The 19134-nt window shown below is 36.4% G+C and overlaps 3 protein-coding genes across 3 annotated transcripts; 1 reads left to right on the top strand and 2 right to left on the bottom strand.

Moving 5' to 3' along the window:
* Nucleotides 1-7655: 7655 nt before the first annotated feature.
* On the bottom strand, nt 7656-11862 carry LOC18016278. The gene is made up of 3 exons (XM_006398064.2): nt 11369-11862; nt 10321-10561; nt 7656-9252 (listed from the first exon to the last, which is right to left on the bottom strand). The coding sequence occupies exons 1-3, from the start codon at nt 11860-11862 to the stop codon at nt 8701-8703; spliced, it is 1287 nt and encodes a 428-aa protein (XP_006398127.2). The 3' UTR covers nt 7656-8700.
* A 2442-nt stretch (nt 11863-14304) lies between these two features.
* Nucleotides 14305-15648, top strand: LOC18016277. Its single transcript, XM_006398063.2, has one exon. The coding sequence runs from the start codon at nt 14456-14458 to the stop codon at nt 15419-15421; it is 966 nt and encodes a 321-aa protein (XP_006398126.1). The 5' UTR covers nt 14305-14455; the 3' UTR covers nt 15422-15648.
* A 1195-nt stretch (nt 15649-16843) lies between these two features.
* Nucleotides 16844-18195, bottom strand: LOC18016276 (putative FBD-associated F-box protein At1g05080). The gene is made up of 4 exons (XM_024155380.1): nt 17789-18195; nt 17458-17653; nt 17212-17346; nt 16844-17122 (listed from the first exon to the last, which is right to left on the bottom strand). Exons 1-4 carry the CDS (start codon nt 18193-18195, stop codon nt 16844-16846), a joined length of 1017 nt encoding a protein of 338 aa, XP_024011148.1.
* Between the last annotated feature and the right edge of the window lie 939 nt (nt 18196-19134).

Below are 19134 nucleotides of genomic sequence, written 5' to 3'. Positions count from 1 at the left end.
GCAATTTGACAAGGTGGTTAAAATCGTTCGGAGTGACAACGGCACTGAGTTTATGTGCCTTTCACAATTTTTTCGAGAGAATGGTATTGTCCATCAGACATCCTGCGTTGGTACTCCACAACAAAACGGCAGGGTAGAGAGAAAACATAGACACATCCTCAACGTGTCTAGAGCATTGTTGTTTCAAGGTAACTTACCGATCACGTTTTGGGGTGAAGCAGTGCTCACAGCCTCTCATCTTATTAATAGGACACCGTCTTCTGTGCTTAAAGAGAAAACACCCTACGAAGTTGGTAATGCAAGGGAAGCCATCGATAAGATAGTGAACATTGTAAATATCTTTGAAATGGAGATAGCCATTCCACCCATTTCATCAAGATAAAAATTTTTTTGGCGGGTTCGGTCAGGAGAGACAAAAGAGAGATGCTTTCTATCAGTCAAAAGGGGATAGCGCCCCCCCGCCATGCTCCCACGGCCCGCTTACTTTAGAAAAAAAATTAGAAAAACATCTTCATTTTTAAAATTATGACGTATCAAAAAATCCAGTAAGACTGTTGAAGTTTTTCTACGTAGGTTCGAATCCTGCCTCTCCCACTTGTTGTAGACTGAAGAGAAGAGAAAGGAGGCATTCGTCAGCGTAGGAAGGCGCACCGAGCGAAGCTCTTTCTTTTTTTGGCCGCCCTCGTTCTGTATCTGAGTTCTTTCGAATTTCTCGTATCGTTTTTCGGCAGAGCAGCGGAGCGAAGTGGGCTGTGTAATCATTTGATTTTTTGACTTTTTTTTGAATCTAATATATAAGGGGTTCTCCTCCAGCTTCGCTGAAGAAGCATTTTCATAACCAGAAGCCAACCTTTGATCATTTACGCGTATTTGGCTCCCTGTGCCATACACATTTTCGGTCAAGAAACAAGGACAAGTTTAGTGCTCGAAGTCATAATTGTATATTTGTGGGATATCCGTTTGGCCAAAAAGGATGGAAAGTATATGACCTCGAAACAAAGGAATTTATTATTTCAAGAGATGTGATATTTCATGAAACTATATTTCCTTTTGCAAATGTTTCGAGTGAAACCTCTTCTTCTCCACCCGTATTACCTTTGTCCTCGGGCATTGATGAAGATTGGGTTATTCGCACTGTTTCAGTCATGAACGATAGGGGGAGATTCGCAGACGATGTTGTCACCGAAATTGTTTATTCTCCTATCCAACCTGCTGTTGTCTCTCCTTTTGATGCTCTGCCTGTTGAAATAGAGGAGGATGAAACAGAGGATGTTGCTCCAGAAATCGTGGCTGTTGAGACTTCGTCACCTCCACCGATTAGCACCGCTGAAGAAGTCTCTCGTAATGATACTGTTGAATTATTGGGTCGTGGACAGAGAACGAAGATTCCTTCTACTAGACTGAAGAACTTCATCACGTACACTGCAAATTGTTGTGAAGAACCCCATCTCGCTCTCCATGGCTCCGATCCACTGTCTGCCGAAATGGTCGAAGGTAAAACACCGTATCCTTTAGCTAACTATGTCTCTAATGCTGTATTTTCTTCTTCCCATCAAGTGTTTTTAGCTGCTGTCACAGCTGGTGTTGAGCCCAAAAGTTATTCTGAAGCAATTAAACACGAAGTCTGGCGAAATGCTTGTTCCAAAGAAGTTCATGCTCTCGAAGAGAATCACACATGGGACATTGAATCACTCCCACCTGGTAAAGTCGCTATTGGAAGTAAGTGGGTATTCAAGCTAAAGTACAATGCGGACGGTTCTCTCGAACGCCACAAAGCTCGTCTTGTTGCTTTGGGAAATAAACAGATTGAAGGAGAAGATTTTGATGAGACTTTTTCACCTGTGGTGAAAATGACGACGATCCGTAGTCTCCTCCGTATTGTATTAGCAGCAAAGAAATGGGAGGTGCACCAGATGGATGTGCACAATGCATTTCTTCATGAAGACTTAGAAGAGGAAGTTATATGAAGTTACCACCAGGTTTTCATCATTCTGATCCTACAAAAGTTTGTCGTCTACGTAAATCATTGTATGGTCTTCGCCAGGCACCACGTTGTTGGTTTGCTAAGCTCACTACGACATTACTAGATTTTGGTTTTGTTCAGTCCTACGAAGACTATTCTTTGTTTTCCTACACTCGCGGTTCCCTTGAGCTCCGTGTTCTTGTCTATGTTGACGATCTAGTTGTTGCCGGTAATGATCTCACAGCCCTTACGAAGTTTAAATCATACTTGGGTAACTGCTTTCACATGAAGGATTTGGGGAAGTTGAAATATTTTTTAGGCATTGAAGTGTCTCGATCTGAGGAAGGAATTTTTATTTCACAACGCAAATATGCGCTTGATATTATTGCAGAGGTTGGTTATCTCGGATCAAAGCCAGTGCATACCCCTATTGAAGCAAATCACCAGCTTGCCTCCGATACTGGTCCTCTCTTAGACGATCCCAGCAGATATCGTAGGTTAGTCGGCCGCTTGGTTTATTTAGCAATTACTCGTCCTGAGTTAAGCTACACTATTCATCTTCTCTCACAGTTTATGCACCAGCCTCGTGTGGCTCATTGGGAAGCAGCTTTGCAAGTAGTTCGTTTTCTTAAAGGATCTCCTGGTTAAGGTGTTCTTCTTCGTTCAGATGATGATCTCCGTCTCTCTATCTACTGTGATGCTGACTGGGCGGCGTGCCCTTTATCTCGTCGTTCGCTAAGCTCTTATGTTGCGCTTCTTGGTGATTCTCCCATCTCTTGGAAGGTCAAGAAGCAAGATACTGTCTCACATTCTACGGCTGAGGCAGAATATAGATCTATGGCTGCAGCTCTACGTGAAGTGAAATGGCTCACTCGTCTTCTCGTTGATTTGGGTGTACCATCTTCCGCGCCGGTTCGTTTTGTTTGTGACAGTCAAGCCGCTTTGCATATAGCTCGGAATCCTGTCTTTCATGAGCGAACGAAACATATTGAAGCTGACTGTCACAGTGTTCGAGATGCAGCACAGGCTGGACTTATTTCTTTGGTGCATGTTCGTACGAATGAGCAGTTAGCAGACATTCTTACCAAGGAATTGTGTCGTCCGCAGTTCGAGTTACTAGCTTCCAAGTTAGGTGTTCTGAATCTCCACACTCCAACTTGAGGGGGAGTATTAACAATATTGGGCTAGTTAGTTTGTATTGGGCTTATGTCGGCTATATATCTTGGCTGTCAAGCTAAAGTAGGGTTTTCATATTACTGTATATATATATTGTATTGATCGATTGTTAATAAGACACACAAACATATTCAATGCATCTATAGCTTTACAATTCTCATGTCTTTGCTTCGTCAATCTGAAATGATTGCCAAATTCACCTGCATGTGTTCTTATGTTCTCCTTGCTTACCTTGTAGTATACGGGAATCACCACGAGGTTCTTTTGCCTCACGCGCTCGTTCATCTCCTCAAGCTCGTCCAAGCACCACTCTGACTCAGCGTACCTTTTGGAAAAGATGGCCAGCGCGACGTTGGACTCTTGGATCCTAGTGATTCGATGTTGGGGCTCTCTTCCACTAAGCTCGTCTCTCTCTATGAAAATGCTGATCTTTTCTTTTCCCAGTTGCAACATGAGTGAATCTATGAAGGCTATGGGAAGCTCATCCCCCACGGAAATTCAAGAACACTTTACGTGGCTGTGGTGGTCGGGTCTGCACTCTCGGTGGTGGTCCTCCTTGTGGCGGTTGTTGACGTGGCATGGGACGTGGTGGGTTTAGTTGTGGTCGGCCCTGGTTCTCCATAGGTAGAGTCGTAGAGATAGAGTTTTTTTTCTTCTGATTAGTATTGGGAATCAATCCAAAGTCCCACATCCGAATAAACCAATATGGTTTAATATATAAATAATGTCCAACTCTAATTAGTATGAGACCTTTTGGGAAGAAGCCCAAAATCAAATCTGTGCGGGCTTTGTCAGTTGGGCTCAAAACAGACAATATCATACTAATTGGGGAGTTGGACATGAGCTTAGAAAAGCTCAATAAATGATATCAGCACCTAGGTCAAGGAAAAGTGGACCTGGAAAAGTGGGTTGGGTTAAATGTCCGTTGTGGGAAGAGAAATCCTCAAGATGACCTTGCGATTAAGGTCTTTGGCTTGAGGGGAAGATTGTTGGGAATCAATCCAAAGTCCCACATCGAAAGTTTAGACCAATATAGTCTAGTATATAAGTAATGTCCAACTCCAATTAGTATGAGGCATTTTGGGAAGAAGCCCAAAATCAAATCCGTGCGAGCTTTGTCAGTTGGGCTCAAAACGAACAATATCATACTAATTGGGAAGTTGAACATAGGCTTAGAAAAGCTCAATAATTAAGTGGTTTCATGTATTACCATAAGAGAAGCATACTATATATATATATATATCGTTGTTTGGTTTTGAGAGATTTTTCTTTTTGTCAAATAAAAATAGATTATCTAAAGTGCTCGACCTATTATCGCGGACGATGACAGAGCGCTTAACTAAACGCTATGCTATAGTTAGATAGCAGTTTTCACCCGTTACTAAAACCTGTTTTTCCTGTAGTATATGAAAAGGAAGAGACAAGCTAAACAAGTAAACGAGAGGAATCTGACCTCTAGCAATACAACTCAAAATATATTTTTAAGAGTTTTTCTTTTTGTTTTTAACGCAAGATTGGTTGGTTTGACACTAGTTGAGATGTACGTCAATTAAAAAATATGTGAAAAATACTAGTTAAGATTTAACAATTCTATTTGGAAAGTTGAAATGATATTATGTTTTACAATAATTTGAAAACTCCTGATAGGTTATACTTATTCTGCGTTAAGGAAGTTTTCTGAACTTCCAACTCAAAACCAATTGACAATAAGTGAATTGGCCCAAATCTCTTATATACTAGTATTAATTCCTTTAAACTTTTGATGTGGAATTTTTAACATTCTAGAAAAATTAATTGCGTGGTAAAAACTTGAATCACCAACTGGTTATAAAAATACTCCAGATTTAAGAAAATAGATAAAATTAACATAAATAATATGTTATACTATTATCAGGAAAAATATGTATGATACTAGGGACCCCATGATACTAATTAACAAATTACTTGAGTAATTCTTATTTGTTCTGTACTATGATCCCAGCGCAATATATAAATGTTAAATTGATAATTCTTTATTGCATTATTTAATCTTCGGAAAGCTCCATGAATCGCTGCCAAAGGCTCCTCTTTTTTTTTGGCCAAAAGTCTACTCCTCTTGAAGTCTTTCATTAGTAGATATGACCACTTGACACTTCCATACATGTTTCGTCTTAAACGTTGGAATAAAGAGGGTGGTACGTCATAAATATTGTATGGAACACAACCTTAATTAATGGACCCATGGTTGTTGTTCTTCTTAGTTAATTAGATAACCTAGGTTAACAACGAGGGCGGTACTACAAAAAATAATAATAATAATAAAAACAATAACGAAGGCGGTATTGGCTCCAGATCTCTTTTTTATTAGATGCAATGCAACCACTTGACCAATACTACTTATTTGATGGCTGTAACCCGTGTAAGATCCAAAATGTATAGGATGTTATTAGTATATGTATTGAAATCTATATAGCATTTGGCCAATGCAACCACTTGACCAATACAAAAATATACAATACTACTTTTTTGATGGGTGTAACCCGTGTAAGATCCAAAATGTATAGGATGTTTTTTGTATATGTATTGAAATCTATATAGCATTTGGAAGTCTTTGTAAGTTAGATCAATTTCAAAATGTAATATGTGTATTTTCATATAGTATTTGTAATTCGTTCAAAATAACCAAATAAAAAAATTGTGTTTGGTTTTTACCAAAAAAAAAGTAAAGAAAATTACGTAATAATCAAGCCACTAAATAACTAAACCATTAGCAGAGATACATCTGAACGATAGTAACCAATTACAACGGATGCGAAAAACAATCAAAAGTATATAGAGTTCAAGAAGAGTTCAAGTATTAATAAAATAAATAAAAAAAACTATCGATAAAAATATACATACATTTATTTACTAATTTATTTTATAATAAAAGAGTTTTTTCTCATCTTTTTTTTTACGGCAAACAATTTTCTTGATTTCAAATTAAGATTAAAAAGTTATACAAAACTTTTAGAATACAAATTATTATATGAGTAGATATATGCGCCATATAGTGAAAAAGATACAACAAAAGAAATAATTTTGACGAAGCTTTTCGTAGATAAGTCTTACTCGAATCATGAAATCCATTATTTTCTTCTTTGTATTTGATCTTAATCTGATGCGAAATATGTGTCGGTAGCATCTCTTGGTTAAACCTTTTGAATTACACACCGCATGACAAAACCTGATGCTTCCAATAATAATTTTGGAACTTCGACAATCTGATACCCATGCTTCCGTATCAAAGTCTTCTTAAGATATTTTGATTTCGTTGTTCTCTCTATCTAAAATCTAGAATGTCTACATTAGCAAACCCATAAATTAAAGCATATTTAAAATATGCATTTAGTATATATTATTAGTATATTTAGTATAAATTAGATGAAATATAAAAAAATATTATTGTAAATAAAAAAGTGAAATTAGATATTAATAGTTAAAAAATTAATAATAACTGGATGTAAAATATATATATTTTATTAAAAATGATATATTGTTAAAAACTGGAAAAAAGATTAAAAAAATGATGATGATTAAAAAAATTTGAAAAACGATGAAAAGAAATAAAAAAATAAGAGAAAGAAAAAAGAGGACACAAATAAAGATGAAGTATTAGAAAAATATATGTATATCAGATAAGTAAAAATAAGAGGCAAAACGTTAAAGATGAGGAATGAAAATGAAAGTTGATGAAGAAGAATGTTAGAAAATATGAAGACAAAAACGTTAAAGATGAGGAATGAAAATGAAAGATGAAGATAACAAACTATAAGAATATAACGATGAAAAATAAGAAAAAAAATCATAAAAAATAATAAGAAAACAAATAAAATTTTCGTGCTAAAAAATTTATAATAATAATTATTTTAAAGTAAAATTTTGCACCACGCGCGGGGCATCAGCCTTATTTTTTTAATAGTTAACTTTTGGAGAATTATGTAATTCATTGATAAATTTAAAAAATATTTTAATAAAAGTTATTTTAACATTGATTTATTTTTATAAGAACTGTTATATTGATAATTCTACAATTTTACAGTAGATAATTTTACCATCATATGTATATCCATGCTAAAAAGTTTGACTGCATCACGCTGTCTTTTACAAGTTATTTTTGTACGTACCTTTTAAATTAGATTTTAGATGCTTACCATATTAATTTTACTAAGCCTTAATGAATTTTTTAATAGTTGCTGTTTTTCAAATTTTATCTCGTTTCAGTTTTTTTGTTAAAGGATTAATTTCTTTTCGTTTGTGGTTTCTAGAAATTAAAAATCTCTTTTCAGTTTTGGTTTTTGTTTATAAATGGATAGTTGATTCAAAACAATTATCATTCTGAGAAACTAGCCTTTGGCTAGTGTGGTTGACTCTGAAGTAAACAGAGGGTTCAACTCGAGCTTTCTCAAAAGACACGTGAGACAAACATACGGGAGTCAGACTGTGTATAATAGTAATCAATTAATAACCACCAAGAAGGATAAAAGGCTCTTTTCACTTTACTCTATTATATCTTCTTCGATCCTCTCTTGTTCGAGTCTCTAACCAGAGAATAGAGATAGGGTTACTGAGAAAAACTCTGTAACCACAAGTTCTGGTCGAGATTTACAGAGTCCTCCGACCAGATGTAGGTCTCCAATCAGGAACCGAACTAGCTTAATCCATACAAAATCAGTAAGTTCGATCTTTTAGATTGTTCAATCCGATTCATTTTTGAGCTGGAGAAGAAGGATTAATCCGCGCACTAGTTGACCCAAGAACTTTCGGACGAAGGATTAATCTTCAGTTGATTGATCACCGAGGCTATACTAGCTTGCTTAGAGCTTTCGAGCCCTGAAGCATTTAGATCATAAAGTTCTCAATCTCTTGATAGATTATTGTGGAGGTTCATCAACTCCTGTGTCAGGTATGTTCTCTTTGAGGAAAATTGACGAAAACGGTAGCTGCTTGCTCATAGTCAAAAAAGTCAAGTAACAAAATGTTTAAAACAATATTATGTACACAACTAATTAAGGGGAATATTATTTACAGACTGTGAGCTTGAACAAAGGACTAGGGTTTGCTAGAGTAGATGATGTTTTACAAAGATTTATAACTACAAAGCCATATATGGTAGTACAGCATCAAAAGTAGAGGCCATGCTTGGCTGTGAAGTAAGACATTGCCAAGGGTTGATCAGAAATTCAGAAATGTCTCGGACGACTCTGTCCACCATTTCGATCGTAGAGTTCAGTGACTGCAGCCTCTGGTTTAGTTCAACGAGCTGAGCCCTAAGAATGCTTTGTTGATATTCGAAATCCTTGGAAACCACAACAGTCTGGTTCGAAATGTTGGAGTTTTCTTGCACTAGAAACCTCTCTCTTGATAGCTGCACCGGTTCTTGAGTGGCCGCATGATTAACTTGTAGTTGAAGCAGTTTCTCGACCTCCTTAACGATTTTTCTAACAAATTTACTTTCATCACTACAAAAAAAAAAACCAAAGTAAATATTTGTTAGACACTAATAGATTTTTGTTGCGTGGGGAAGGGGTTTTAAAAGACTATTACCTTTTCTTGTCAAAGATGAGGCCAATTTTGCTAGAAACCGAGGCTAATGCCTCTTTCCATCTCTTGATTCTGAGTTTATCACTCCGATATTTCCACTCACGATATCTGAATTGATCGCCGAATGTTCCCCGGAGTTGTTTCACAGTGACTGGCTCCACATTAAAGAAGATGGGAATGACCTTGAGCAAACCTTGATCTGCACGTTCCTTGATCTTCACTAGCTCGTCTAAGCACCAATTCGATTCCGTGTACCTCTTGGAGAATATGACCAAAGCGATGGTAGACTCCTCGATCCTCACAAAGAGATTGGTTAGATCTTCACCTTTCCTCTCGAGCGTGTCTATGAAAACGTTGATATGATGTCTTTGAAAAGCTTCCACGAGATGGCTGACAAAACCGCAACGCAGCTCCTCTCCCCGGAAACTGATGAACACCTGAGGCGGTTCCTGCAACGATGATTGGTGGTGGCTGTTGACTTCCATTGTATAGTAGATAGGGGGCAAGATGGCCTTGTTCGTGCGGCCTCTTTTAAGTGCTTTTAAGTGCTTCTAAATCTTTGTATTTTAAGTGCTTCTAGATCTTTGTAATTCCCTCGTAACGTAAGAATGTATTTTAAGTGACATCCCAAAATGGACGGTGGTGACTTTGCCAGTCATCATGTTATTCATTTGATCTAACGGTTGGAGATTTTGTACAATTTCTAAGATGTTTCTTCTAAGATGTTTTTCCCACGCGGTGTTCATGGCGGAAGACAAATGAAGAGATACATATATATGGATTGGGAAAAAAAGAAGAAAAATTGGGCCGTGATAGCAAGTGCATGCATATCCAAAGAGGAAAAACTATTTTTGATGTCTAAAGAAAAGGAAAAAAAAACAAGTGGAAACGAATGTCTTTTAAGTGCTTCTAGATCTTTGTAATTCCCTCGTAACGTAAGAATAACCAATAAATCTAATGTAATTGGCTCGGAAGGTAAAAATATTATTGATGCAGAATACTCATAATTTCATGATTTGTCAATCTTTTGGAAAGAATCCATCAAAAAAAAAAAAATCTATGAAAATGGTTGGATCATGTTGAATCTATGGGAAAGCTTCTGGATGAGACAAATGTCACTGACTCGGTGTGAGTCTGTTAAAAATGAATAGAACAATCGATACTAGGGAAAAACACATTTTTAATCGTCAAGATATAAATTACTAGTATTTTAAATTTCGAACCTTCACATTAAACAATCAAATTAATAAAACGCATACTTCCAATCATCGAAATAGTCCCCAATCTTATCAATACTGATATTTGATATGACACTTCTAAGCTCCAGGCATAAGGAGAAACTATTGTGGACATGTGACAAAAAAATGCACAAGGTACGTACTAAACCAACCATGCCATTAATAAAGCTAATAATGAGGAGAAGCAAATGACGTACAAGACAACGAACATATATTGCCATTTTTTTTGTTTTTTTTTTTGTTTTTAAGGTAGTAGAGAACACAATGATGTACAGCAAAACAGCATAATTACATGATCGCGAGTGATCAAGCATTAGGTGATGATCGTCTGTTTTGTTGTGCCAATGCACAATATAACTGGTGTAACACAACAATTGTTACCGGAAAACCTACTAACCACTTCACAGTCCTGAAAAATTTCACATCTGTGAAAACTAGACGAGCTATGAAGAGGCTAAAGAGAAAAGCCGCAAGAAAAGCAGAAACAAACACTTCTCTGATCGCCATTTTTGAATTGGAGTCATTGGATAACTCAAAAGGAAAGGAGGATTCCGGGTTCAAGGCCTTGTCTAGCTCTCTCTTGACCTCCTTAACGATGTTTGAGGCAAGAGGGATATTCGAGCTACAGAAACACGAGTCAGATAAATCGATGACACATGTACAATTAGACAAGAATGTTAATGTTGTATATCATTGTTTAAAAATTTGCTATGTAATGCTCGATCTACAAATATGTTATTTTCTTAGTTTTAACAAAAATATATAAAAAATTAGCATGAATTACTTATGTTCACAAGAGTTTTAATAATCTAAAATAAAATATCATACTACTTAAACAAATGTATATAGTAAAATAACATTAAAATTTATTAACTTTCAAACTTAAAACCAATTGATACCATCTCATTTCAGATGTGTAATTAAGAATATTAAAAAAATAAATCAACAGATAAACCATGTCGCTTGAAGAAGAAAAATTTAGAGATAATCTAATTGATAAATCGAGTAATTATCCGATTAATCACATAATCCATAATAGAGGTGATGATGGAAAATTGGAAATGTCATATGAATAATGGAATAACATAATAACATAAACACTTGAGCCAAAAAAACATTTTATTTGTTGAATAAAAAAAATGCTAATGAATGAGTTTTATTTTTTTAAAATATTTCTAAATCTTTTACATATGTAACGGGCTAATTTTTCAAGAACGTGAAAATAGCAAAATCACACGTTTTCCAAAAAAAAAGAAACAAAAGAAAATTAAGAAACTGGTATAATATTTCATCACCATGATGTAAACAAACACTTGATTGTGTAGTTTTTCTGCCGAGTAGTCAACAAACAATTGATTGTATCGTTTTGCTGCCGAGTATGAATATATGATTAATAAAAAAAAAATCGATTATTTTAGTTTCTTATTACCTGTGTGCTTCCCACGTCAAACTAGGCTCCATTCTTGAAATAGACGTCACCGAAGTTTCCCACCTTTGAGCCCTAAAAGGATCGTATTTGTATTCAACATATTTTTGTCTCATTTCCATGAATCGATCTCCAAACTCTCCCTCTAGGTTTCTCACGTCGTTCTTGCTCACGTTATAGAAGACAGGAATCACAAAGAGTCTGTTTTCGTTTACTCGTTCCTTCATCTTCACAAGCTCGTCCAAGCACCATTCTGTCTCTGGATAACACGAAGAGAAGATAGCGAGCGCGATTGTTGACTCCTCGATACAAGTGAAGACATGGCCTAGGTCTCTTCCCCACCATTCGTCTCTGTCTATGAAGATGTTGAGTATCCCTAACTCTGACAAGCCCCACACGAGGTGTCTCATGAAGTCATCGGGTAACTCGGTTGTGCCTGAATTAATAAACACTTGAGGTGGTCGTGCTCGTGCTCGTGCTCGTGTTGGATCCACCATTGTGCGTTCGTCAAAGGAGACTGAGACGATGTTGTTTCTTGGGTTTTTGAATTGCTTCTGAACTGAACGGATCTTGAAACAATTTCATATAGTATACGCGAAGACTTTGGGAACCTTTTTGCACACGAAATGATAAAAGTAAAATACTTTTGTGACGAATTTTTGATTTGTTATGTTTTTGTAACTTCCAGCTCATAACCAATAGAATATCATAAATGTTGGTGTTGTGAATCAGTCTCTGCCGGCAGAGTCAAAGCCCCTCGAAGTCTTTTGTAATATCTTAAGAAAAGTGATTTACTCTTTATTTGTTCACACCAAATTCTTTCGGGTGTTTTTTTTTCAGCTATATTATCTATTTCACTGAAAAATTTATTTCTAAAATTATGTTATTTATTTTCACTGATGATTTAGTTTTTTTTTATAAGAAATTCACACATTATAAAATACTGAATTAAAATTAATAAATAAGATTTGCCTTCAAATGTGTCTGCATTGGATGCTGGCATCCGATCGTGAAAAAGGAATTCAAGGGTCGGTGGCTCGGTGCTGGTGCATCGGATGGTGAAGAAAAAGTCTTGGGCCGATGCCAACCTTTTTTTTCTGCACTACTTGTCTTTCAAATCAGATGGATATGTCTTTTAGTAAATTGAGTGTATTTCTCAACAATTTTTGCAAATGACTCCAAACCAATTTGATGTGAAAACTAACTCAAATAATATCTTGGTGCGAAGATTCATCAGGGTAAAAAAAAAAAAAAAACAGAAGATTCATCAAGGTCAACCAACTGAAACATATCTAACAAAAGGTTTATTTCGGGTTATTTTGTGTTGTGAGTGACTTAATCAATTATTTTGATTTGGGAACATGGCAGGATGATAATTTGGTGCTCTTCAGCTTCATTATCCATCATTTGTGATGTTTTGACGTTTTGAACTGTAAAGATTATAAAGACTATAAACACTAAAAAAAAACTATTTCAAAAAGTTTGAAACCATATAAAGTAGATTATATATTAAAAAATATATGGAATCATGTAAAAGTGGATATAGCAGGTGAACATATAAACCAAATCAAATTGAAACTAACTTGCGCACCTCACTCTAATGAAAAGCTAGCATTACGTTTATTTGGTTATGCACTAAATTTATTTGTTTTTGCTTTAACTTGCACAGATTGTTCAATGACAAACCCCTACACCAATATTTTTATTAGTATTCTTCTTGCGTCTACTATACATATCATGCACATGTCGTGTAAAATCTGTATGGTTCAAGCTTTAGGTCCACCTGGTCTGACTAAATCACTTCTTAGTCCCCTTTTTGTTTCTGCACGTAAAATTTTTGTGATAAAATTTAGAGATTATGGAGAAGATTTTTCTTTCCTGCCATTTGGTTGTTGGTGGCAAATTATACACTGTTGGATTAAATGTAATCAAACTCACCAACAGCTAGAGCATTTGACTTTGAGACTTTGAGACTTTGACAGTCAGTTAGTGGTGCGGAATTTAAAGCAAGACAAAAGGAGTGGTGGAACTCCTTGGTTGGTCTTTGAATTTAATTGTGAAGACACTTGTTCATGATTTCTTGATTACCTGTTGGGTCTTTTTCCTTGAGTTCAGGTTGTGTGGTTCCAAAGCAACCATGGACAGTGTTACACAAGACTGAAAGGTGATTGATTTCATGGCTTTAGGTTTCTGAGCTTCATCGAAATTGTTGTCATCAACAACAAAATTTATATACTAAACAAAGATTAGATGACAAGTCTAGGGTTGAGGATTTCAAATGGAGCACTTGGTTGAGTAATATGGTGGTGGTTGGGAAGATGCTGGTAATACATGTAGAATGTTTAATACAGAGAAAAATCATAGTCATTTCGTATATTGAATTATTTTGTTTTCGATAACGTATTAAGTTGTTCATTTAGGAAAAGAAAGATTCAATAATGAAGGAAAGTAAATTGATATGTACTTACACCCCATGGAGAATTTGTAGATCTTTGTGTTGTGCTAGCTAGAGGAAGGTATGGTGACAAATGAATCCCATAGTTCTTTTCTGGTTAGTGTTTTTTCATTGAAAGTTGGATAGATGGTTCGGGAAAGCAGATAATGGGGAGATGCTACACTATGTTGTGGTACTTGTTACTGCATTATTATTGACACAAAATAGTAACTTTGGAGGGGTTTTAATTTCGAATTTCTTTATAGAAAAACGTATTAGTTGATAATCAAATTTTGGTTTAAGGATCTTTATTTGGTTTGGTTTAGTCTTTTACGGTTTCTTTTTGGTCTTTGTTAAGTCTTTATTTTTAAGCCCAAAAAAGAAGTAATCATGATTTAGAAGTGAATTTTAAATGTTTCTTTTACCCTATAATATTTGTCCTCGTGTCTTTAAGCCTAATTTTGGATAATGCTCTTTATTTTCTTTCTTTCATTTTCCAAGAAATATGGCAATTTTCCTTCCCCTTCTCTCTGTATTGAGATCTCTCTGAAATTTTCTTCAGATCTTCAAAGTCACATCCTTTTAACACCTTCTCAGCTTCATCTTCCTCAAATTTGTCACATTTCCCCTATTATCTGCAAACCCTAATTTCAACAATGGATCTCGCGGCGGAGGAGCTTCAATTTCTCAGCATCGGAGGTATATTGCGTGAATCCACCACGATCCCCAAATTTTCCCCCAAAACCTTCCACCTCATTACCCTAACCCTAATTTTCCCTCTCTCCTTCGCCATCCTCGCGCATTCCCTCTTCACACATCCCATCTTAGCTCAGCTCGACTCTACTCCTCCCTCAGATCAATCTCAGACCAACCACGAATGGACCCTTCTCTTCGTTTACCAATTTATCTACATCATCTTCCTCTTCGCCTTCTCTCTCCTCTCCACAGCCGCCGTCGTCTTCACCGTCGCGTCTCTCTACACGGGAAAGCCCGTTTCTTTCTCCTCCACAATGTCGGCGATTCCTCTGGTTTTGAAGCGTCTCTTCATCACTTTCCTATGGGTTTCTCTCTGTATGCTTGTGTACAACTCTGTTTTCTTGCTGTTCCTGGTGATTCTGATCATAGCCATCGATATCCAGAGCGTGATACTCACTGTTGTTTCGATGGTTGTGATTTTCGTTCTGTTCTTGGGTGTTCATGTTTATATGACCGCTTGGTGGCATTTAGCTAGTGTTGTCTCTGTTCTTGAACCCATTTATGGGATCGCTGCGATGAGGAAGAGCTACGAGTTGCTTAAAGGAAGGACTCATATGGCGTGTTCGATGGTTTTTATTTATCTTGCGCTTTGTAGCTTCACTGCTGGAGTTTTTGGAGGAGTGGTGGTTCGTGGAGGAGATGCTTTTGGGTTGTTTACGAGGATTGTTGTTGGTGGTTTCTTGGTTGGTGTTTTAGTGATAGTGAATCTTGTGGGGTTGCTTGTGCAGAGTGTGTTTTACTATGTCTGCAAAAGCTTTCACCATCAGGCGATTGATAAATCTGCGTTGCATGATCATCTCGGTGGTTATCTAGGTGATTATGTGCCTTTGAAGAGCAGCATTCAGATGGAGAACTTTGACATTTGAATCCATTAATGGATCAAATGAAGAAGAAGAAAGAAAAAAAAAAGAAGAAATGGTTTTTGCAGTTTGTCATTGTAAGTTATAATGTTTGTAATTTTTCATAGTGTTTGTTTTAGCTTTGCATATCTAAATTAATTTGTGGGAATAGACTGATACAGCAGATGTAATTTTTCACAGTGTTTTGTTCAAAACTGAAAGATTAATGGAATAAAATTGTTACTTGATATGAAGCAAATGTTGTAGTGTTTTTTCCCGGCATCCGGTTTCTCTATGATGTTATGTTTGAGTTCAAGCACTGCCTTTTGAGCTCTGTAAACCATCTTTGGAAATTGAATTGTTGATTTAGAAAAGTGCTTGTGACATTGTCACATTGATTTTTCCTCCAGCCTTTTCTCTTGCTAATTTATAGGTTTTGCATATTCAGTTGTATCTTCTCTTTCTAGAGCCTTACTATTGTCTTTTAAGTTATTCACAAAGAAAAAAACTCAGCTACGTTTCAATACCTATATCACTATCATGTCTCAAGCTGTCTGTAATATCAAAAATGTGTAACGAGCATCTGACTCTCTCAAGTTCCCTCTTTGTTGACTTAACTGCTTATTTAGCGACAATGGATGAGATTGAGAGTCCTTCTTGACTTTTCCCTTCAAAATTCCTCTCTGTTGCTTTCACGAGACAAGCTTCTTGCTTTTGGTCTCCTCGGCAAGACTAGAACGCCCCAGAGACAGTTCTTGAAGGTAATCCATCTTTTCTCCTTTGACTCTGTCACACTCAATGGATATGAAGAGCAGTATGCTCAAACTTAGTTGGCTAATTCGAAACGTGATTCTTGACATCTAATTTGCAATGTAACATAAGCTGCAAGATCATCTGGAGCTATATTTAGAGAACCTCACAAACGCTCTGCCATTGGAAAGGAATTTTTTTGCACAGAACCGGTCAGGAAGCTATGAGAGTGGATATTGCAGGACCAAGCACATCCTCACCCGTGGAAGAGATGAATACCTAAATCTCTGAGTTCCTCTGTATCAAGCTGCTTTGAAAGGTAAATGGATACAGGTCAAGGGAATACTACTTTCTGTAATAATACTTGACAGCAAGGTAATTCACATTGCTGCTACTACCAAGCACAAGAGCTTTGTGAAACATCTGCTTACAGGAATGATCATTTTCATCTTTGAAGAAAAGCACATTTTCATCTTAATATGATCCTTTTAAAGCAATTATTGTATTCCTCTTTCTAGGATGTTGTGTTTGAATCTCGTGTATTGGATTCTTTGTGTAGACAAGTGAGGAAAAAAAATCACAAAGAATATTTTCATCACTATTCTGCCTTAGAGGTGTGAGAAGTTAATATCTTGAAAATATAGAGATGTGATTCTCTGTGTCAAAATGATAACGACATACGAGTAGCAATACAAACTTTCATTTGAAAAGAAGCTGAGATGCTTTCGAAACTCTAGGAATAGATTTCAGTTCCTCCATAATGTTCTGTTTATCTTCAAGATTGTATCTAAGGGTGATTTTCGCTCTCTCTAAACACTTAGAGTTCGCTAGGATGTATGTCACAAATTCTTTTTCTTCTACTCTTCCTTCATATCCTTCCATCCACTCAAAGATCTTGAGATGGCAAGACAAACAACCGGGAACTGAAGTCGGTTGGTTCCATGAAAGTGAGAGATCTTTGGGTTGATCGATATATACCTGAGAAGCAACGAGCACCATATATGAAGCGAATTTTTAACTAGTTTTTTAGTCCATCAAAATTAGAAGAGGAGGAGGAGGATACACACATAATCAACCAAAAGATATTTTAGGTTTGGAGAATTTCCAAGTAAAAGTATGAGTGGTTCCAACCAGTCTGATTCATCTGGACATATATGTAACTTCACAAGTCGAGAGAAGTTGATAGTGCTACAACATTGAAGCTGCGATCAAACAAACAAAACGTAAGTTGATGCAAAAATGTGATCACAAGCAATGAGAGAGAGAGAGAGAGAGAGAGAGAGAGAGAGAGAGAGAGAGAGAGAGAGAGATACCGTTATATCATCAAAACACAACTCGAGAGTCAAGACCGAGGAAAGACATCTTAGAAACTTGTCATGGTCATAGCAATTAATACTAAAACTGATAGCTGCACTATCAAGACAAGGCATATTCTCGATGGAGCAATGGTCTACCGACAAATAAGAGATGCTAAGGTGCTTTAATGCCGGGGTATCTATAACCAAACACCTAGTATACTCATAATGACAGCTATAATACGAGAAGAACAATAAAGAAGGCACTTTCACACAAAACTTTGCCACATTGTCCGCCTTCTTTCGTTTCACAAGCAGTTTCTCAAGAACAGGGCAGCTCGATAAGAACCTAACGAGAGAAACCTCGTCTTTATAAACCACAGAACTTAAACATAGCGTTTTGAGGGATGGGAGGCAACCGAGAGAAGGAAAATCTATGAAAATTTTGTGGCAAAGTTTCAAGCTTATAAGCGTGTCGCAGGTATAAAGACTATTAGGCAAGCTAATAAGATTTCCAGACCAGAGGAGCTTGAATTCTAGCTCACGCACGACACGATCAAAAACCTTTGCAACCAACTTTTCGACATCAACATCAGTAGCAGGACAAAGTGGACCGAGTTTGACACACAAGCTGTCTATTACAGGTGCCTTGTGAAGTTTCAGTGACTCGTAAAGAAACCAGTAAACGCTCTTCCTTCTAGGCCAGCGCAAACGACATATGCTTTTGCTTTCTTTGTACTCAATTTTAGGCATCATAGTCCATACAAAACGCCATCGTTTCGACAAAACCATGGTGGCCATTGCATCTTTAGTCGGTATATGCAATAGAATCCGTAGGAGCAAATCGTCGGACAACTCACTGATCTTGTCTTCACAAACATCTTCTGGCATTATAAGATCTTTGCTCTGTGGAACAGAACAGACGAAAATAACAAGCAAGAGACCTTTTTGTTGTGAAATCGCTAGAAAATAACAAGAAGAAATTTGAAAGCTTGAAAGAAAGTGAATTGAGGCAGCAAATAACGTCTAGGGTAACTTTTGTTAATGTGTGAATGAATGTTTCCAAACCCTTATAACTCAATTTATAAGCAACCCTAGTTATGTATTCCGAAACTTTTGTTTTTTACTCATACGTTTTAGTTGTCAAAATTTATATTTTCTATTTCTTATAAATTTTACACATCGGACATGTTTAAGTCAGACGGTTTAGGCCCAGCCACCAAAAGCCAGATCCGTTTGATTTAATTTTATTTTATTTACCATTTTAAGTCAAACTACGCAGAAAATTGGTAAAAAAAAAATTGCAATAGCACTAGCACATGATAATCCGGTAACCAAGGCATGGCTAATACAGTCTAGTTACTAATTTATTCCTCGTTACTCGACCACATTACAAGCAAAGTACTCACATTTTCTTAAATTATGAGTTAATTGTTAGTATTGACTTTTTTTTTTTGTTGAATTAATTATTTACACGTACGACAATTCTTAGATATTTTCTAGAGGTTACTTCATTTAAGATACAGCTAAAACATGAATATAACGGGAGTTAACTACAAACATACGATCCTGGTTTGGCTTCTGGTGCATGATGTCAACCACAAAACGTAGGAAATTGAGTCTAATGTGCTAAAGTAGGATTATAAACACAAGCATTCTAATCAATATTTTTTTGTCCACTATCCAACAATGACT

This window comes from Eutrema salsugineum, unplaced genomic scaffold (assembly GCF_000478725.1).
Source record: "Eutrema salsugineum unplaced genomic scaffold, Eutsalg1_0 scaffold_20, whole genome shotgun sequence".
In the NCBI taxonomy this organism is placed as follows: domain Eukaryota; kingdom Viridiplantae; phylum Streptophyta; class Magnoliopsida; order Brassicales; family Brassicaceae; genus Eutrema; species Eutrema salsugineum.
This window is presented reverse-complemented; position numbering and strand designations above follow the sequence as displayed.

Bases quoted from the DNA above. Each gene is read 5' to 3' on its own strand.
- LOC18016278 (XM_006398064.2), bottom strand. From the start codon at position 11,862: ATGGTGGATCCAACACGAGCACGAGCACGAGCACGACCACCTCAAGTG. The intron at 10,562-11,368 runs GTAATAAGAAAC...GTGTTTCTGTAG, and splicing joins TTGACGTGGGAAGCACACAG to CTCGAATATCCCTCTTGCCT. The intron at 9,253-10,320 runs GTAACAATTGTT...ACAAAGATTTAG, and splicing joins AGTGGTTAGTAGGTTTTCCG to AAGCACTTAAAAGCACTTAA.
- LOC18016277 (XM_006398063.2), top strand. From the start codon at position 14,456: ATGGATCTCGCGGCGGAGGAGCTTCAATTTCTCAGCATCGGAGGTATA.
- LOC18016276 (XM_024155380.1), bottom strand. From the start codon at position 18,195: ATGATGCCTAAAATTGAGTACAAAGAAAGCAAAAGCATATGTCGTTTG. The intron at 17,654-17,788 runs GTTCTTATCGAG...TGAGTATACTAG, and splicing joins GACGAGGTTTCTCTCGTTAG to GTGTTTGGTTATAGATACCC. The intron at 17,347-17,457 runs GTATCTCTCTCT...GTTTGATCGCAG, and splicing joins TGTGTTTTGATGATATAACG to CTTCAATGTTGTAGCACTAT.